This window comes from Hydra vulgaris, chromosome 04 (genome assembly GCF_038396675.1).
Source record: "Hydra vulgaris chromosome 04, alternate assembly HydraT2T_AEP".
NCBI classification, from domain to species: Eukaryota; Metazoa; Cnidaria; class Hydrozoa; order Anthoathecata; family Hydridae; genus Hydra; species Hydra vulgaris.
In genome coordinates this window covers 21,325,568-21,348,765 of record NC_088923.1, presented here as the reverse complement: position 1 = coordinate 21,348,765, position 23,198 = coordinate 21,325,568, and the positions used below count along the sequence as shown (strand labels likewise).

General features: G+C 29.2%; 1 protein-coding gene across 3 annotated transcripts in view; it reads right to left on the bottom strand.

Moving 5' to 3' along the window:
• LOC136079645 (facilitated trehalose transporter Tret1-like) overlaps nt 1–23,198 on the bottom strand; it is a 63,012-nt gene that overhangs the window by 12,806 nt on the left and 27,008 nt on the right. For all 3 annotated transcript variants that reach the window (XM_065795763.1, XM_065795762.1, XM_065795764.1), the window contains exons 3-4: nt 2,028–2,237; nt 1,542–1,845 (exon numbers count right to left, since the gene is read on the bottom strand). In XM_065795763.1, the coding sequence (XP_065651835.1) occupies nt 1,542–1,845; nt 2,028–2,237 (514 nt within the window). The remainder of the gene's footprint in view (nt 1–1,541; nt 1,846–2,027; nt 2,238–23,198) is intronic.

Genomic DNA, 23,198 nt, shown 5'->3' with positions numbered 1-23,198 from the left:
CTTTACCAACGAAGAAAAAATATTCTCATCAGACTATCATTTAAGTCTTCAAAACTTCACTATGGATAGTCAACCAAAAAAATGCAAAAACTTGTCCATGAATTTGCTATCAGTCTTTCTAAACGCATTCCTAAAGCATGGAAAGTTTACAAATTGCTGGGAAACAGTGGCTTCGTGGTTTTATGTTACGAAGGAATGAGTCATCTTTACGAAATCCAGAAGCTATTAGTATGACACGAGCAACTGCTTTTAATCGTTATACAATCGTGAAAATTTTGGAGAAATTCTTTCCAATCTAAAAGATGTTCGTCTGCGACACAAGTTTTAGTCACAGAACATATATAACGTTGATTGAGACAGGCCTCACAACTGTTAAAAAACCAGTTAAAGTAATTGCTGGAAAAGGAGATAAACAATTCGGAAGAATAACTTCAGCAGAAAAAGGGACATTGGTAACAGTTTGTTGTGCATTTAATGCAATAGGAAACTCAATCCATACATTTTTTATTTTTCTAAGAGTTCATTTTAAAGGAAGTATGATAAATAGTGGTCCACCTGGATGCATTGGGGTTGCAAAGTTATCTGGTTAGAGGAATGTTGCAACGTTTTTAGAGTGGATGAAACATTTATTCAAAATGTGAAATGTTTACCAGCTAATTCAGTGCTTTTACTTCTTGACAACCATGAAAACCATGTTCCAATTGTGCGAACAAGGAAAATAAAACTTGACCTTGAAAGAAATGAAAAAAAAAAACGTTGAGTCTCAGTAAAAAAAACATTTTTTTCATTGATTGTTTCTTTTTTTAAGAAAGATAAATTTGGAGCATGTAGGTAGGTTCAAAGGAGCATACTGGTATGCACCCATGATCCCAATTGAGCGATTTTAGTTTTTATAAGTTTAAATCTACTTAAACTATTCTGGTAAAAAAATGAATGTTGAAATATAATAAGGTATAAAATTTGCAATCTGATAATGTGCTGCTAGTTTAGGTATCGATATGCAAACATATATTCAGTAAATTGGCCTGATAGATTTTTAGGATCATAGGTGCATAATCTCCCCTACTTTGTTAGAAGCATATTATGTTACAACACTTTAATTTACAATCAGAACTTTCGTTTTTTATACTTCAATTGATAAATAGGTCATGTGAAGAATTTGCATATATTGACTGAAAAATCGGTAGAACGTACAAGGAGTGTGCAAAATCTGACTGACAAATATGTAGAACATGCAAGGAGTATTACTACATTGACTGACAATTAAGTGGAACATGAAAAAAGTGCTCCTAGTTTGACTGAGCGTTTTGGTTCGGGAAGGCGAATTCCAATTAAAAAAAAACTTTAAAAAAAAAAGAAGTTTTTTCTTTAAAGGAATTTCTTCAGCAAGGGATTTTTTTTTCTGGAAAATTTTTTCTAGGTTTACGCAAAAAAAGTTTGAAACATTCAAAACGGTTCTAATTGAATCACTATTTTATAATTAAAAAGCATATCGCATTTAAGTTATTGATAACTCTCTAAATAAAAAAAACTTCACGTACCCAAGTTATTTTCAATTTCAGAACATTCATCTTCTACATTGTATAAAGTGCCACGAAGCCATAGTAATGATTTCATGGCTTCCGATCTCTTTTTTTTAGTAAGCAACCATCTAGGAGATTCTGGAATAAGTAATACTAAAAGACCCATGATTAAAGAAATAACTAATCCAGCAATGGCTGATATCATTTGGTCATCTAAAAAATTTACTAAAGAAGCATAAAATATCCCTATTGTAAAACCAATTTGGTTTATAACCCCTAATCTTCCACGAAGTTGGAATGGTGAAACCTCTGCAATATATATCTAAATTGTAAAAACAAATTAAACTTTAAAAAAGAAATGAATATTAAGGTTCAGAAACAATTATGTTGTTACATATAGAAGCAATATATAGAATATATAGAAGCAAGAATATAGTAAACAAACAAATAAAAGTATTTCGGGTACATTGTATTTTTAAAGCAATTTTTATATAGTTGACTTACGGAGACAGTTAATGAACAGAAACCGGTGGCAACTCCTGTCAAAATTCTTCCAAAAAAGATAGTTCTAATTTCATTGGGTAAATAGTATATTAAAGTCCACCCTGCAATGTAAAATATAGCTGCTATAACTAACCCTTTTTTTCTTCCGTAATGTTCAACGAAAAAGCCTGCAAACATCAATCCAACTACAGCGCCAATTCCAAGCAAAGCCTGAAAAAAAAAACATATTGGAAAAAGCATACATATAGCGGTTAAATCTGATTTTTTATTTATTAGTGGGTTGTTATCTAATAATCTTTTATACTAGATTTGGTTTAACAGATTTTTTTTTGTTTTAAGATCAAGTAAAACATAAGTCTTTTATTTACGTCAACATTTTTTGTGGTAGTCTCTGCGGATATATATTTTAAAGTATTTTTAACTTTAAAACAAGTTTCTAACTTTAATGAACCATATTCGAGTAACATTATCTATATAAGTCTAATTATTTTGTTGAATCTAAAGTTTTTGACCACAAAACTTTGAAATCAACAAAATAATTAGATTATTAGGCTGTTTATATATTAAAGGTTAGACCGGTTGGGCTAACCTTTAATATATAAACAGCCTAATATTCACTTAAACGAGATCTTGCCATGTTTTACCTTTATTTATAAAAAATTAAACTTGTCAACTAGACAATCGGTCTCGCCCAAACCAATGTTGTTTTAGTTAACGGAAACGGAAATGGAAATGTATGTTAACTGAAATAGATCGAATCCGTTAGCATCAACTTCTTCTAAGTTGGTTTTAGTTACAATGCCGATCTTTTTGCTCTTCACGTTGCAATTGTAAGTCCAATCCCTTTATGTAAATGAAGTTAACAACTTTGATTTTATCAATACAAAATTCATACATAGCTTCTGATGTGAGAATTTGGTTTCTGTACGGTCGTTTTAAACTTTCTTGTGCTGTTAATCTTTTTACAGTACCACCAATCCCATCGCATGGTGACTTTCCGTGGGACGTGGCAAAAAAGTTCCATTCAATTTCAAGGCAAAATTCGCTCTCTAGTTGACATAGATTGTAAAAGCTTTTACAATTTTTGTGCTGTCCTGCGCAACCATCAGTGAATAAATGTAATTTGGACAGATTGGAAAATTTTATTTTTAATATTGGTATGATTAGTTGGAATATTTTGTACACATAAGTTACATCAAGTATAATGTCATCTGATATAAAACAGTAAGAAATATGTTTCAGTTCACCTTTATCATCTTTATAGTATATGACTAATGGATGTAAAGAACATTGTTGGGTGTTCCAATGATAGCTCTGTATTTCATCTTGGACAACAAAAGCATAATTTTCAGTAAAGTCGCTAATAATGATAATGTTTGATTGATCCATATATTGTTTCAGTTGGTTAAGGTACTGTGATTGAGAGTGAGCAATAAAAGAATGAGCTTGTAGCTTTTCAAAACAAGATGCTAATAGTTCAACAAACGTTGGAACATTAGTTGTTAAACTTAATAGTGTTGCACGGTCAGTAGTTTGCCATTGCTTGTAGTGTATCTCAAAATCATCTTCGTATTCTCCAAAAATCTCATACAAATATTTGGTGATGGGTTCTTTACCAGGACAATCATCACACTGTGCAAGCATGCATTCTTTGTTTTCTACTGAGCAAACGGTTTTTGAAAGTAAGTCCTTATACTTTATTCCAATATTTAAAGCATCTACTAGCAATATGGCATTTTGGTGATAAGAACAAACACAAACAGAATGTGTACCAATTGCACCTGGCAAAATACACCACTTTGGTCTAAGTGAAGCAAATTTTGAGTAACTTATTTGTATTTCTGGATTGTTTTCTTTGTATAATAAATATAGTTCCTTTAAATTACACAAAAGCAGTTTTTTTTGTTTATGGACGTTCTTTTGAATGCTAACATAATCTTTTTTTCCAGCCATAGTTCTACATAAATCACTTGAGTCATAAAAAAGTTTAGCAGAATCTTTTATTTCTTTTTGTAAGACTTTCCCTTTATACAAAGGTGAGATAGCCAACACTCCTTTTTTATTAAAAAGTTGTCTAGCCTTTTTTGCTTGGTATTCTGTAACTGCAAAGTTATTTTGTACTTCTAATATTGACCAACTTGGGGGTGCCAGTGTTAGAAGTTGAACAATAGTTCTTTTGTCAGAACATAGAATTTTTTCTTTTATAAAGCTCATAGTTTCATCAAAGTTTTCAGCCTTCTTTTTAATGTCATTTGGTTCATAACACAGTTTTGAGGGAACATTGAACTGACTTTCAGTTTTTCTAGTTACTTACCATTTCGTTGATGCGCGCAACTTTTCGCTTTCCTTCTGAGAGTATATGTTTTGATGACTTTGAATGAGATTTTAGAGGAGATATATTTAAATTATCAAGTTCTTCATTGATCTCCTGTCTTTTTGATTTGAATGATAATTTCAAATAATTTGTAGCATGTTTTTCACATAATGTTGTTAAGTTTGATAGTTCAATGTTACAGCGTAATGATACAGCTATTTTTTTTTCGTTGCTTAAAGTTACAATAACATCTTGTTGGCCTTTGCATGCATCTAATGTCATTAACCCAATAGAACACATTTTATAATAAACTACTTTGTATAAATGTATTTCCTAAAAAAAAGAGAATTCTCCTACTTAATTAAAAGAATTCTCCTACTTAAATAAAAAAATTTTCCTACTTAATTTTTAGTAAAAAAAAAAATTTAATATAGAAATAATTCAAACCTCTTCAGAATCCCACTGTTGTATAATTTTTTACACTGACAGATATTGTTAGTTTTCTTTATAGATATATTTATATATATATACAATTTATATATATATCAAATTGTTAATTTGTTAAAATTTAAATAAAATTTACGAATGCTGTTTTTTAACTGAACTTTTTATAAACTAGTTATTATAAACTTTTACAAAAGTTGTCAAAATTTTAAAAACAAATGCACATCCATATCACACTAATTCAGTTTTTATGTAAAACAAAACAGGATATTTTTTTCAGTTATTAAGTTCAAATAACTAAGTTATCATATATTTAAGACTTCCTTAAATATAACAAAATTGTTTTTTTTTAAGGAGTCTTTTAACTAAATATAATATTTTACAGAATTCTATTTGAAAGTTTTTTAAAATAGCTTTTTGAAAATTTGATACATCTTTGAAATTAAAGTTCCGTATGTTTCAGTCGTTTTTCCAGTTAGATTTTTTGTTCCTAGTAAGATTATAAACAGCTGAAAATATTAACAGCAAAAAAAAATTTTTTTTATCGGGATGTTTTGAGATATTGGGCCCCAAAGTTGTTTTATAGAAACTAGTTGTTTTATTAATTTTTATGCATGTTCCTTTTATATTTTAGCATTTTAAGTACATTTATTGAATTCAGCATCAAAAAAACATTATATATGTTTATTTTCATGTTTTTGCCATTTTTATTTCTTATTATTTTAAGAAAAATGTTTTTTCAGAGTGTTATGAAAACCGGGTCATTTTAGGAAACCAGGTCAGTATTAAAATGCAGTATCTTGTCAACCTCTCAACATTTTTAGCTAAAATTTTATATGTTAACTTTTCTTTTTAAGATGTAACAGCCAAAGAGGTTTTTAAAAAATTTGAAGACCCATGGTTCAATGTTTTCTAAATTTTGGGTGATTTGATGCGGAATTACACAAGTGTAATTTTTAAGTTTTTATTCGTACCTCAAGTAAACGTTTAATTCCATAATAACCACAAATGATTTATATTGGTTTGACTTCGATCAGAAGTAAACATATTCTACAAACAAAAATTAGATGGTTTCCAAATTTTGAGCAGAAAACCAATTAATAACAATAATTATTAATAACATTATAATTAATAAATTACAATATGACATCAAGTCAGAGAATATATGCTGGTCGAAAGCAGGAATCTGCTGTATGGGATTATTTTAAGCAAGATATTGTTTCTAACACTTCCGAATGCAAAGTTGTTACAGAAGGTGAAACTGTATGCGGTCGTATTTTTTCCGGTAGAAATTCAACGAATGCGAAAGTTCATTTGAAATCTTACTGTAATACTTAAATTTTGTTTGGTGTCATAAGGAATTGTTATCGTTGTCAACAATTGCCTATTATACTCTTCTCGTAGCGCAATAGTGACATTACATGTACCATAGTACTATATTATATAGTATTTTTTGTTTGATGCATGTCGTTTCAGTCGTTTTAGTCTTAGATGTTTTTCTCTTGATTGATATTTAGATAACCAATGTGGATTTGAGAAACACATTTACAATTTTAGAAACTTTTCAGTTTTCAACCTGTTGCATTAACTTTGAGATTTGTTTCATTATTCCACATAAAATAAATACAAAAAATTCAATAACTGATATAAAAAGGAAGTACATGTAAAACAAAAATGAAACTGAAATACTTGCTTAATTGAAATTGAAATTGAAACGGAAATACATTGCAAAACGATAATAGAAACAGAATTGAAATACATCACCAATAACGGAATTGAAATTGAAACGGAAATATATCTATTAACGGAAACAACACTGGCCCAAACAACTAAGATCTAGCTAATTTGATAAAATAAATCATGCTATTTCTTTTATCCAATCAAAGACAATCCCCCCTTTTTTTTTAAATAAAACCGTGTAAATAAAAATAATAACGAATAAATCAAACCTATATTAAAATGTTTGGTTGGTCAAGCCATATTTAAATAAGTTATATTTGGCGTTCTAAATTAAGCTTTGGGACATGCAACCTAATAGTGTATAAAGTGTCCCATGACAAGTAAAATGTTTAAATGTTGAACCATAATTAAGTAAAATGACTAAAAAAAATCATATTGTATTAGTTTAAAGTAAAATCATCATCAAATATAGTTAATAAACTTTGAATTGATTTGGTTTTATTAGTCTACAGCACGAGTTTAACAGGTTTAAAATGCCATTGTACTATAACACTTACTATATTCACAATCAGACGATGCGTAAAGAAACAATAAGTGGAAGGAGAGGGGGCTGAAAATATTTTGCAAGTTTTATATAACTGATTTTAATTTTCAGTTAAACTTAAAAGTAAACCACGTGTATCCATTTTTAATAAAACATTATATCAACTATAAACATATTTAAATTTTAACGTCATATTAAAATTAATCATATTTTAAATTCACACATACTAAAAATAAAAGAATATATTTCAATCTAATATGAATTTACCGTTATCTAACGTAAAATATTCTGGTGTCTTTACTTTTTCCATTTTAAAATGTCTTTTGCTATAGCTTTTTCATCTATTTCCGCGAAAAATTATCAATTTAAAAAGTTGAAAAAATGAAGGATGATTAAATCGCTTTTGAGTCGAGATGGCTCGACTATCTGACATCAACAACCTTAGATGAGAGTAATATCGCTCGTCTGTGCAGGTTGTCAGTGTTATTGTGAAATAAATTTTAAGAAGTTTTTATATTTTAGAAAACAACATTGAGACTCTTTTAATGTTTTTCAACATATCAATTATAGTTGTGATTGATGTTAAGTGTTTGTTGCTGATTTTACAAGCAGTGTTTTAAGTATTCATAATAGATTTAAACTGAAAGAGTTCTATTTTTAATTTACCATAATAAATGTCATTTTTATAAAAAAAATTTAATAATGTATGAAGTTTTTATGTCTGTATCAACTTCTTTATTAACAAAATTATTTAAAAAAAGATTTAAAGTGTGACTCTGAATGCATAGATAAGATATGTACTTTTACTAACATTATTGATGAAGCAATTAGTTGATCATCTACTACAGTAGATTGCATATTTTTAGAGACTTACTCTACAGTTACAAACACATCATAAGCAAGGTGAAACCCGAAATATAATTAAAATGACCATAACTTGTTTAGTAAACCTTTTGCTTTAGCTCTATTATGATCATTTAATTTGAAAATTTCTTAAAGGTCTTAAACAACTACTCTCGAGTCCTTCATACAAAGGAGGGGGTGGGGGGGGGGTTGACGCCTAATAATTGTTGAAAACATTCCTATTCATCCTAAGTTTATTAAGACCCCGGCCTCGTTTATTAATTTTTACTTGTTAACAACAAAAAATTATTATCTCAAAACTAAAAAGAAAAAATATTATTATTATAAGATATTGACTAAAATGACCACCACCACCCGTTTATTCACACCCACCTTTATATTAAGGACTCGAATGTACTTTATAAATTGTCGAAATTGAGCCATATGATTTGGTACTTGCTGTAAAACGAGTTGGACAAGAAGCACTTAAATTAATTTAGATGTCATCATCAGCATCAAATATATCATAATGTAACTTTTTAAATCTTACGAATCTCTTTGGAGAGAAATAAATGAAATAACACAAAAGCTGGCATAACATCTGCACATTTTTTTTGGAGATAATAGATGGTGTTGTTTCATTAACATCATCTTTCTTCAAATTTTTTAGCAGCACTACTTAGGTGCCCTGAGATTGATATGCAACATTTTAACTTTGCCCACGCACCAGTTTCTTGTCTAGAAAAGTAGGCATAAAAAAGCGTCTTAGTGTTGGCAGCATCAACTGCTAAGACCAAGAAAACCATCAACTGCTAACACCAAGCAAATCTTAGTATATTTTTAAATTTTAAGAAACTTAGCAAATATAAATTGACATTCGCTAAATACCGGACATGTTTTGAACTTCTTTGGATATTAAAGAAAAAATATTTCTTGATTTATTAGCACTAAGTAAATTTCTTGGCATGTAATGTGTCATTTATTGTATTATCTCGTTAACAATATCATGAGACATGTAATTACTGTTTGACAGCCATCTAGATAGAGGTGCATAATCTTCACATTTCATTAAAAGCAACTGATTAAGATAGAATTCAATTTCATTTTTTGACGATAAGCTAAGCCTTGTCGAGTAACCCATTTTAATGTAGAGATTTTACAAATTAGGCACTCGTAATGCTCATACATTTGCTTATCATGCATTTTAATAACATCTGATGTACAATTTCTAAATCTGCTGCACGTAGTGTGAATAGTTTTTGTTTTACCTTCTTACAAATTGATGATAGGTCGTGTTTTTTCAATCTTTCTACATCTTGAAAAGGATCCCAAACTTTTCCTGACAGCATTAATAAAAATAGGGCAAAAAAGTTCTTTTTTGGTATATTGTTGTTGGTGATAAACGATTCCAAGAAAAATCTTTAATACATTTTTCACTATTATTTCTTTCTTGAATGCTTGCTTCTATTTATAAAGTCGTATTTAAAGAAGGCTTGTCATCCCAGCAAGCTCACATACGTTCATAAAACATTTAAACAATGTTGCGCATTGCATCAGCCCAACATCGAAGGCCAATGTTGTTTTTATATCATTTTTGTTAAAATCCGGCATCGCCAACAACCAAAAAACAACGTTGGTAATTTAAGTCGGCATTGCGTATTATTTTACGTTGATTCAACGTTGTACTTTAAGTTGGCACAACGTTGTATTTTACGTTTGCAAAACGTTAGATTTAACTTTTATTGAAATTGAATTTATTTGTTTTATATTTTAGTATATAAATGTATACACATTCCATATAAAATTTTTATGCCCATATATATATTTGTTTATAAGTATTTATATATCCATTATTTCATGCATTTTGATGAATCAACATTTAATGGTATTGTGGTTTATCCTTCTCCGGCTAATTACCATATAGAGGTCACATTACTAAGGCCAGCAAAGACAAGTTCTACCATCTTTACGAACCAAGGGTAAAGTGATTTTTTAAAATACGAAGATATAATAGAGTGGAAGACAGAAAAATTCGAGTTAAAAAGATAGCATAAAGAAAGTGGACAGAAATTGTACATGATGCTAGAAGTTGTAATAAATATTGTCAATTAGGTCAATCATTTAATGTATGAGCATAAATCATTTTTGTTGATGACGTTTTTTTATACTTATTTAACATTTGAATATATTAATTATAACTATTATGCTTTAAAATCATCTAATTAGAGACGAATTATTCGTGTTTGTTTTTCTTGTGGCTTGATATTTTGTGTTGTAAGATAGAGAAAAATAAATTAGCAAAATATATTTCTATAATCAACTGAAATACTCGGATGAAAACTAATTCCTATAAATTATACAAATATATTTCTATATCTTCTCTATCTCAACACAACGTTGATCTAAATCTAAATCCAACGTTGATCCAATGTAAAGCAATCAACGCTGATCCAATGTTAATCAATATACATTGGACTAACGTTGGGTTATAAACATTGGATCAACGTTAAGCCATATACATTGGAACAATGTAGAGTTTTAAACATTCGGTCAACGTTGATTGCTCTACATTGGATCAACGTTGATTGCTTTACATTGGATCAACGTTGATTGCTTTACATTGGATCAACGTTAGATTTAGATTGGAGAAACAACAAACTTTTGCGATGTTTTTACATTCGTTGGACCAATATAATTTTTCCAACCATTTTTAATCACGTCGTTATCAAAGTTTTCGTTAATATAAATATAATAAAACTAACATTGGATTAACGTTGTATTTGCATTAGAAAAAACAGTCGACGTTCAGGATGTAATTACATGTTGGCTTAATGTAAGGGATGTAACGGCATAATACGGTTCCGTCAAGACTGTTTGCAATTGTAAGGAATTATAAGTCGTAAGTTTAGTAAATTATGTGAAAATGGGTTTATGTATATATATAAAGTCATTATTTTAAATACTAAACACAAATTGCTCCCTAAAAGCTTGTAAATCGTGATTCAAAGTAAACGCGTTAAGTTATTATTTCAAATAAAATACGTCAATTGCCATCTAGCGACTTGAAGGCATGATTTAAAACAAGGTAGAACATTTTATAATAACAATTTTACAAACCATTAAGTAGTGTTGTGTGTGGTTTTGGCTTTAATATAAAAAGAACCCCACACTTTTTAGTGAGAGGGTTAAACCAAAGCTCCCACTGTCCTGTTACCCCTGTTCACATGACTTTGTTTTTTTAGCTGAAGCTAAATAACAATAAGTTAGTGGAAGTCTAAGATGAATCCAATTATCAAATGCTGTGTAATAATATAATTTGTGACGTTGCCCTATGTAGAGTTTTTTATGAAATGATAATCAAATTAAAAAAAAGTCAACTCTTTCAATATCCTGCAACACAGTTGCTGATGAATTTATGATTTTCTGGTTTAAAGCTAATATTCCAATTATAGCAAAGCCTTATGTAGTTGCTAAACTAAAGAGTATTCACAAGCAACATGTCCAAGTGTCTAAGGACAAAAGTAGAAAATCAGCTACTCAACATAGCTATCAAGAAAAATTCACTGCCAAGATGAATGCACTTTTTGATATTGCCCATGGTGAATGGGATTGTCTCATCAAGATAAATGAAGATAAACAATTTCTGATCGACCAGAGAGGTCCCCGAAAGGTGTTAATGACATCAGAAGACTTAATGTATAAGAAAGTAGTTGTAAAATACAGAAAACGCAAGCTTGAAGAAAAAAGGCGCTTTGAACAACATAAAGAAAGTAAGATTATATCTACAGATGCATTAATGGATTGCAATTCAGATTACTTTTTGAATGAAAATTCTGACTGCGATATGTCAATTCAAACACAAAAAGCTTTTAATCGTCCAAATAATTCAAAACATTCTACTATGGGCACTATAGATCTCTCGATTACAATATCCAAACGTTTTATTCTTGACAATCAACTCTTTCATGCAGCATTAGACCGAACAAAAATAACACCACGACAAGCAATGATGGTTGTCACACCAGCCCTAGCTGCAATCGGTACGGATGTAAATAAACTAACATTTTCACGTTCCACTCTAATGAAAGCTCGAACTACATCCCGTGAATTTCTTGCAATAGCAGTAAGAAAAAATTTTTAACCCTTGGTTCCACTAGTTACTCATTTTGATGGAAAAATGTTGTCCAATGTTGTAGAACGAGACGTGAATGTCTGCTAATAGTTGTATCTGGCTTGGATATTGAGAAATTATTAGGGATCCCTGAGATACCTGCTGGTACTGGCGCTCTAATGGGACAAAATGTAGTTGAGTTCACTCATGAATGGCCTGGCGTCGAGGAGCACCTTGCAGGTCATTGCGTTGACACAACTGCAAGTAATTCAGAAAGTCATAATGGGGCAATAACTGTCATACAAAAGTCAATGAACCAAAGAGTTTTGTTTTCAGCCTGTCAACATCATATTCTTGCAATCTGTGCAAATGCAGTGTTTGATGCGTTTTTTGTTTCAAAAAGACCAAACATTGAATTTTTTGGTAGAGTGAAGTCCCAGTGGGAGCTAATAGAAAAATCAAAGTTTGAACCACTTGAAAGTGATAAAAGTGGAGCTGAATGCTTTACAAAGTTTGAAAATGAGTGGCTTGCATTTCGAAAATCCAATGTGGTAGAAAATTTGAAAAAATACTTAAAGGAAACCACGTGATGATTATAAAGAATTCGGAAGACTAGCTTCTCTCCTTTTGGGAGAAAATAAGGATACAACAACTAATTGCATTCCTGGGGCTTACTATCGTGCAAGATGGATGGTTAAAGGTTTATACTGTTTAAAAGTTTTTGTTTTTCGTCATCAGTTAAATATCACAGAGAAAGAAATTGGGATTTTAAGAAGAATATGTCTCTTCATAACCACAATATATGCATGTTTCTAGTTTTCAGCACCTCTCACAACAGAAGCACCAATAAATAATCTCCTTCTTTTAAAAGTAATTGAGAGCTATTGTCAAGTTGACAGCAAAGTTACAAATGTTGCAAAAAATAAAATTAAACTTCAGTTATGGCATTTAAGTGAAGATCTAGCTGCTCTCCCATTATTCAGTGATAAAATTTCTGTTGAAGAGAAAATGGATATTGTAAATGCCTTACAAAAATAACCATTACCAGGTGACAATAGAAGACTTGCTCCAAACAAGATTTATACATTCTCTAAACTTTCTATAGCTAACTTTGTTACACGACACTCAATGAACTTGTTTGACTCTCTCAATCTACCAAAAGAATTCTTGACATCGTCTCCTAAAACTTGGGCTAATCGTGATCACTACAAGTCAGCTTGTAAGATAGTTTGTGCCATGAAAGTGGTTAATGACTGTGCAGAACGGGCAGTTAAATTAGCCACTGACATTAATGAAGATTTGACAAAAAATAACAATCAACGTCAACTTCTCTACCAAGTAGTTGAGTATCATAGAAAACATTTTTCAATTGAAGCTACAAAGAAACAGTTAAGCCATAATCATTCCAAATAACAACAATTTAATATATTCAAATATGCATATATATATATATATATAAATATAAATATATATATATATATATATATATATATATATATATATATATATATATATATTTTATATATATATATATATATATATATATATATATATATATATATATATATATATATATATATATATATAATATGAACTAAATATATAGTTAAATACACTATTATAATAATATTAAGATATGGCTATTGTTTTTCTCTTTTAATTTAGTTATATGCCAAGGTTTGATTAAATTATGTATGTTATTTCATCGAAATAATTTTAAAATTTGTTATTTGTAATATGTTTTCTTTAGCGCATAAGAAAAGATGTAATTCTTTTAAAAGTTTCATTCACAACATGTTTTATTATTTTTAAATTTTTAAATTTCAATTATGGCTGAGGTAGAAATGGCTGGTAGAGGGACACCATTTGGGGCATATGTGCCACGGGTACTCACAAATTAAAAAAACTGAGGAAATGTTAAAAAAAGGACCTTTTTTAAGTACTTATAACAGCATTTTGTATCTTTAATCCCTTCCCCTTGCCCCAAGTTAGTCCCACTATATACATTCATACACTTGTCGTCACCCTAAAAGTAAAACTGGTGCACGTAACACTGGCAATAGTTTGTTTTAATACATTTCATAAATTTATCATTTTTGAGAAAAACGGGTCTTAATAGGGCTTAAGAAACAGGTCCGGGTCCTGGTGCTCGGAGGGTGCAGTGTAGAAATAGGTCACTGCTTTATACACTTGTTTTATTTTTATCACCCTTTTTAAGTAAAACTGATGCATGTAACAGTGGCACAAGCTGATTTTAATAGATTTCTGAAATATATTATTTTAAACAAAAACGGGCCTCAAAAGGGCTTAAAAAACAGGTGCGAGACCTATCATTTTAGACAAAAACGGGGTTCTGAAGGAGTTACAAAGCAGGTGTGGGGAACCACTTCCCATCATCAGTTTGCAAAAAAAATTATTTGTGAACTTTTTTTATTGAACCTCACCAAATAAGAGGGTGTATGTATATATATATATATATATATATATATATATATATATATATATATATATATATATATATATATATATATATATATATATATATATATATATATATATATGTTAAAGGAGGTTATTTTGTCGTGTTTACATATGTATATATATATATATATATATATATATATATATATATATATATATATATATATATATATATATATATATATATATATATATATATATATATATATATATATATATATATATATATATGCATATGTAAACACGACTATTAATCGTATTTGTTAGAGTTAACTAGTTTTAAAATTAGGATGGTATACCATCCTAATTTTAATTTACAAACTGATTGGATTAGACTGTTACACCTCACAATAACAGGACTCAATAATCATAGGGGAATTTAAAAGCTAGTAATAAATTCAAGTATAATTGATGACTTTTTTAATTGTCTGTTTTTCTCAAATATTCCTAAAGATAAGATTGAAGTGCTTTCACTTGATACCAAGAACTTTATTTACTTTGTTTGTATTGCTTTTTAATATATTGCTTTCTTTAATAAAATTGCACATTACTTTGGAATTGGGCTCTTTAAACATAATTTTGTTCTATTACAAAATCAAAAGTCAAAACTAACATTTAAATCATCTTCTTGGAGTGATTGAAGTGTTATCCAAAAACTAAAATGATTTGAAGCGTAACGTTCAACGTAGTTAATGTTGCAAATTAGACATGGTTTTGCTCTATTATAAATAAAAAAAATCCTCTTGACACGGAGTAAAAACTTATATTTAATTTATCTGCATAGAGTCATTGAAGCAATTTCTTTCTAAAGTTAAAATTATTGGAAGCTAAACTTTCAGCGTGGTTAATTAATATGCAGACAATTCTGCACAATCAATAAACGCAAAGTTCAGCATTTTTAGATTTAATAACATTTAGATCAAATAAGTCTTTATATAATCTTATAAACTTACGATGCTTTTCAGCTTATGCAATGTTCAAAAATGATTCTTTAATATCTGAAACAAATCTAATTCGCTATGCACAAAATAGTAGAAGTACACTAAATAATAAAGTTGTAAAAGAAGGTCCAGAAGATATGGATTCATTTATTGAAGGAATAAATGCGTTGGAGCTTGCTTCAAAAAAGATGTGTATTTTTGAAGTTAAGTTTTTTCTTGAACAACTGGACACTGAAGTAAATAATGATCGTTTGCAATATTTATTTCAGAATTAGAAATTTTCTTGAACATACTCTTACATATACTTATACCCTTATGACTGATTATAAATTATACTATTGTAAGGTGAAAATAATATAATATTGTTTGCAATTGTTTTTACAAAAACAAAAAACCTCGATTTACATAAGTTGTTGCTATTAAGGGATGTTCTGGCTTAAATAGTAACTTAATTTCATATATAGTACCGCTAAATTCAATTATTTTACGAAAATTATTGTGCTATCACGAAAATTATTGTGTACTTTCATGTACTGTCAGTAATTTTGAAATCATCTCAAATTTAATTAATGTTTAATCATTACTTTTTTCTCACTAAATTCAAAGGCTTCTTTTAAAAAACAGAATGATAAAACAGTTGGTTTATTTTATTGGTTTCTAATAAATATCATGGTTCCGCTTATTAAATATCTAACCTTAGACTTAATTGCAAACGTTAATAGCCCTAATAATTGAGTTTTCCATAAGTTTTTACTAAAAATTACCTAATTAAATATAAACCTATAAGTTTTCTTTTTACTTGTTACTACCGGCAAATTTTGAACCTTTAAAGGTGGTCGTCTAGTAAAAAAATAAAAATATAATTTGTTGGAAAGTTTATTTTGTTTTTCAGCATAAAGAAGTTATATTTATATTATATTAAAAAAAAATTTTTTTTTTACGTTCTTTAATGCTGAATTAGCAAAAAAACGCTCAAAACATCACTTTCTTAAAATAAAGAGTTCTAGTTATCTGTACCTTCGTTTTGCATGATGTTTGGTTTGCATGCACATAAAATTAGTATGTGAACCAGTAAAAACTTATATTTATGTTTAGATCCATTATGGTAGCTCTACGTATTTGGGGAAATTAAAGAAGGGGTAAAATCCAACAAAAACCATTCTGTCACTCCTAAAATACTTAAAGAAGATATGCTGAGATATGCTTGTTTTAAGTCTGAAATATCACAAACAGAGAAAACTATCAAAAAAAAAAAAAATAATTAAAATGCTCATTTAGAATAATTATCTTCTCCTTCCTGGTGTTTTTCTTTATCAATAAATTCTTTTAGGCTTTAAGTTTCTTCATTCTTAAAAAAGGTTATAATATCAAGTTTGGTTAATAGTTTTGGTCCAAAACAACCAAAAGACATTGTTGCTAAGGACGTTGCTAAGGGAACAAACTAATACATTGTTCCTTGTTGAACTGTTGTTCCAAGTGTACATTAATGATTTAAATTAAGCAACAGACCCATTAAATTGTATTCTTTTTGCAGATGACTCCAATCTTTTTTATTCCCACAGAGATATTAATACACTATTTGAAACAACAAACGAACAATTATTGAAAGTTAATGCGTGGTTTAAAAGTAATAAACTTTCTCTAAATGTGGATAAAACCAAATTTATTTTGTTCCACAAAGTGAATAAATCAAAAAATATTCCCATCAAATTGCCTAATCTAATCATCAATAACACTAACATTAAAAGAGAAAACTTTCTTGGCGTAATCTTAGATGAACATTTACGTTGGAGTTTACATATAAAAAGTATTGAAAATTTAGCAATGATATATAGGACTAAACCATTTTTTAACAGTAGTTCTTTAAAAAGTTTACATTTCTCTTTTATTCATTGTTATGTAAAAAAATTGTACTGTAAACAAAAACACGCGGTAGAATAATTTTTGGAGCTGATAGAACTCTACCTTGTGAGCCTCTTCTTCGTATACTTAAAGCATTAAATATATATAAAATCAACTTACACCAAGTTTTAATGTTCATGTCTAAAACAAATATAGGATTATCTCCTAAAATATTTCAATCCTATTTTGACAAAATAGTTCATAAATATCCAACAAAATTTTCAAATAACAACTTTGTTGTCCCAAAATATAAATCAAAGCTAACTTTATATTCAGTTCTTTATAATGGACCTTACTTGTGGAAAATATTTCCCAAAATTGTAAATACACATAAAACTAGTATAGAGAAGTTTAAAAATGAATCAAAACAGGCATTCTTACTTATAGATTTTAATATATCCGATTTTAAATGTTTTTTTTAATTAAAACTCAAATACAAAAAACAATTAATACAAAAATGTCACTGAGTGTATCAACATTTTTTTTTATTACCTTAATTATGGTATTACCTCTATGTTGTATATTAATTTATTCACTTTTTATTTTTAAATCTTAGTTTAAATTTTCAAGTTTAAAGCAAATGATAATATCTTATTTATTTTTTCTTATTCACTTGATCTTACTCTTTCCTTAAATTTTGATTCTTTAAATTTTTCTTTATAAGACAATGAATTGTTATCTATTTTACTTTTATATTTTTTTTAATAAATAGTTTGTTCGCTATAGTTATTTAAATATTACGGTTTTTGTAAATACGTGAGAATGCTCGGTGATTTTGTTTCGGTGATTTTGCTCGATGATTTTGAAATACGCTCGGGGATTTTATTAAAATATTTTGAGGGGAGCTAACAAAAAGGCTAAATAAGTCTTCTTCTTGCCCCGCCAATATTTATTTTCATTTATGTGCTTCGAAACTGTATATATTACTAAACGGCAAAAAAAAAAAAAAAATACATGTCATTATAGGAAGTAAATATTGGAAAAATCTAATTAAAAAACATGTGTAAAATACTTTCTGAATGAGCAAAAGTTTCTTTTTTTAAACTACATCAATAACAAAATTTGATTTTTTACATATTTTTTACTAGACGATCACCTTAAGTATTTATAAATATTACAAGCTATATTTATAAGCTATTCGTATAAAGGAGAACATGGTGTCTACAAAACATTCATTAATTATAAAATAATCGTAAACACTTTTTTCTAAAAAATTTACTTTATCTAAGATCTAAGATATAATACCGTGTCAAGTTTTTTAGTGCTAATTTCCTTACTTTCAATATGTTTTAAATTATGTTTAGCATAAGATTACCATGCGTTCCGGTACACTAGGACCAGGGCCGGATAAGTGGTAACTCAAGAGACGTTGTTACGTCGGACTAAAAAAGAACCTGCGGAGACCTTTAGAATGCTATTAAAAGAATAAGAAACATAAATTACTTGTCTTTAATTCAATTTTAGAGCCTATTTAGTTTAGAACACTTTAACATTAAATTATTTGAAACTATTTTTTACGAATTCTAAATCCATTAGTCGACTTTACGCAAGGTTTTAGAATTTTTGTAGACATAATATAATATTTTCTACGCAAAGTTTGAGTTTGACAAACAAACAAGTTTTCTAAAAAACGTATATATAACTACAGCAATTCAACAGCAGTATGATAATAAAAATCCAGAAGTAATAAAAAGATGAAAAAGAAAATAATAAAAACAAAAAGCAACGACAAAAATGATAAAGATGAAAAAAAAAAATTATAATAAAGATGGAAGTAAAATTAATAACAAAGTTGAATTTGATAATACTGCAAAAGATAATAAACAAGATACCCAAGTCGAGAGTCTTAAAATGAACATAATCTTCAAAACAACTTCACCCAGTTTGACTGAGAGTAAAAATATTATACTAAAGAACCGAATATAACAGATGATCCTGCTATTTGGCCCAAGATAATTTGTTAACAATGAGTTCACTAATTGACAAACAGACCAAGTAGCAGAATCATGTGTTATATTCTGTTCTTCGTTATGATACTTTTTTTACTCTCAGTTGTTTTGGGTTGAATTGTTTCTTCTGTACTGCAAAATTTTGTAAAGTAGATTGCAAATCTAACTGTCTTGCTTCTTGACTCTTCTAAACTGTTAAATCTATCCTAACTTTATGTTGATTTTAGATAAATTTTTATAAATTTTAATCTAGAAAATGCATTCTATCTGTGAGATTTTTTAGTTGTCTTTTCTTAACTATAGGGGAGAGTGGGATAATGGCGAACACCTAAGCAGGAATGCGAATTAAAGACACCAGTTATACAAAATTGATCACATTTATTGCTTATCAATTAGTTTAACTATTCAGTCACAAACCCTCAAAAGCAATTTTTAAAAATCTTATTATAAAAATTTATGGCAAAAATAAAACGATTGGTGGGCATCGGGGGGCAATCAAAAACACTGTTGTGTAATAACGAATAAAATGCTAATTGTAATAACTAAGTCTAAAAATTATATTATGTAACAACAACAAAAAAAGGAGTGGTATTATTTCCATAGAAGCTACAACAGAGTGTTACTCAAGAAAAAAATTGCATAAAATTATCAGAAAAAGTTAAAGTCAAATTATAGTAAACAACATCCGCAGCTTCATTACACTACTGCACGTCTGGAACTGAGCATAGAATCCCTTCTCAGCAGGTAAAAAGAAATTGTCGAATTTATTTTTTTACAATGCTGTTTTGACCATGTTCGGAGTTACCCTGCGTTCGCCATTACCCCACTCTCCCCTACTACTTCTTATTTGATGAAAACATTTTTTTTTAATTTAATAGAATATAGTCATTATTGAGTATTTACATTTAATGTTAAACACGATACTACTCTCTAATATTCTTTATCTCCTTCTTTTTTTAAGGTTTTCGTTTAAGGGCCCTACTAACTAAACTTGCGTCGTGTCCCGCGCCTATTTGATCCGGCACTGTCGAGAACATATACCCGTTTTAATCTCAGTGTCCATGCCTAAGAATCATTTTTCCCGGTCAATTTTAAATTATAAGGCATCCTTAAGTCTCCTATAATATTTAACATACTTAAAATTATTGATATGCGTACGCACATTGAACCACTTATACCATAAGAAACATTTGCTACATAAGTGTTGATAAAACCTTTTTAAAGAAAAAGAATTTTGTTTTTCAGTGCAATAACTTTCTAATTGTTTTTTTATATTAAAAAAATTATTATTAGCGCTAGAGAATTTGTATTTAAATTATTTGTTTCAAATTGATTACTTCAACAAATATGCATATTAGAGGTATGACTAAAAAAAAATTTTTTGGCAATTTTTGGTTTCCCATGCCACTATGAGTGGAGAAATTACATTTTAAAACTGGAAATACCATTTGAAAGTGTTAAATCTTAAAAAAGTTCACCCCCCTAAGCTGAAAACTGTTTTCTCCCATCTACACTATGAGTCATAAAAAAACATGCCACTGAACTTTCTACCATAACTTTGTCAAATTTGGTCTGATGCCTAACAAAATTTCAGGTTTTTTTAAGAATTGAATTGCAGAAAAACATTCGTCTGATGGCGACCCAATTCTAAAAACTGACTGTACACGAACACTCCAAACCTCAACAACAGAAAAATTGTCTGATTTCTTATATAGAAGTTAAAATTAGTTTAAAGATTCTAGGTTGAGACAATAAAAAAGAATTTAAAAAGTAATATTTTATATTAGTCAAGTATTGTTCTTGTTCTCTACTTGAAGAAGACACCATTTTTAAAATCGGTTCACAATGAACAAAGTTATCGCAATAAGTTCAGAACAGCATATCCTGGACAGATTTAAGTGTTTGGGTGCAAATGTGAAAAGTAGACAGGAGAGAGTTGTGATAGTGGTCAAAGAAGTAAAAATCTTATGGAAAAAACTGAATCTTCCGATTCAAAAAGGCAAATCTACAGTGGAAAGAAAAATTGAGAATGTACTAAACAGGTATGAAAAAGATAGCAGAAAACCAGGAACGCAAGACTTTACCAACTTGTTCAACGTAACTGATGAAAATGGAGAATGGTTGTGCCAGGAAGATAAAGCCTTCTATAATTTTCAGATGTCAACAAATGGTAGAGCTGGCTACTGCACCACAATTGAAGATACACAAGGAGTTCATCCTAGAAAACTAAAGTTGATTAAGCAAAAAGTCAGTCAAGATATTAAGGATGATTTCAGCAGTGAAGATGAAGAACATTTTAGGTCTGAAGAAGAAAAACAAGATTCTGACAGTGGTTCTCAAGATTCAGAGGCTCCAACAGCATGTAAAAGACAAAAAACTGATTATGCAATAAATTTGGTGACAAAAGCAAAACTGAGTTCAAGAAAGGCTAGTCAAAGTGGTGTTTACAAAGCTACAATGAAAGCAGGAGAAAAATTAAAAGAACATTTTATTGAAACTCTAAGAAACGAAAACTGGAGCTTGCACTTTGATGGGAAGCACATAAAGAATACAGAGTACCAGGTTGTAGTTCTAAAAAATGAAAATAGAGAAGTTGAAACAAGGTGAAAAGAAGGTGAAACAATATTCAATGGAATATAAACTGTGCTTGATGAATAAAAACTATGGCCTGCAATTAAGTTAATAATTTCTGATTCAACCTCTGCAAATACAGGAAAATCTGTTATGGCAGTCACACTACTACAGAAGCATTTTGTAAAGCTTGGATTAGACAAACCTCTTTATATTGGATGCCAGTATCATGTTCTTGATACATTACTAAAACATGTGATGAATGATTATTTTGAAGCAGCAACAACCTCGCCTAATCTCAATTATTGGTTCATTAGCAAAATAACAGAAGAGTACCAGCTACTGAAAACATCTTTTGACAATTCTGAAGATGCTCTGAAGGAAGAAGAAGAAATTGTTTGGAGAGATGATATGGCTTTCCTTCATCACTTGATCACTTGTTACAGACAGTTTAAGAAAACAGGGCGCTTCCCTAAAGTAAATTTCAGAACTTTGCCAAATATAAGCAATGCAAGATGGAATAGCCGAGCAATCTATGCTTTGCTAGCTTATATTTTACTTCCAGAATTTCGACAGTCAGCCGAAGGCCAGTCATCATGTGACTTTATTAGTGGCACGTGGAGTGACATCTGGTTTTCTGGTCAGGTTTATAATCCGGATAACTACAATAATTTGGCAGCCGTTTGCAAAGATCACTCAAAGGCAATAAAGACTTTAAGGACATTTTGGTCGGTTGAGTCGACTCCAATCTCAACTCAAAGGTCAAACATTTGTGCTGAACGTGCAATTAAAGTTCTGCAGGATTTACTTCCATTGTGCAAAAGCATTGAAAAAATTAACATTAAATTTCTTTTGACAAATGAACACTAAAACCTGTATGTTTGTATTTCTGATTAAAAAAAACCATTTTGTACAATGTATAATTGTATATATTTTTATAAATTTGAATAAGGGGTGACATTTTTTTAATGTTGACACTTGCCATTGGATTTTTCTTGATCTTTGCATTAAAACTCCACAAAAAATAACATGGGGATATGGTCTTTAAAAATTTTCATATCCCTAATGCATATAAGAAACTGTTATTTTTCTGTTAATTTTTAAAAAAAGTGGTCCTATATTAAAGTAGGATAAAATAAATATATCTTGATCCCTATGTAGTTGTGCATTTTGTTCCATTTGCAATATTTTAATATCAGTGAGTCATGGTTAAAAATTGAGTATAAGAGATCACGTATAATCAGGTAATCACAGTTCCAGACTATTTTTTGCATCTTTATCAAAGAATGATAAGTCTTTTCTGGTGATACAAAATTTTTCAGAAGATGTTTTGATATGTGCTGCGGAATAAACAACTGCATATAAAACTGTTAAAGAACATCAGACATCCA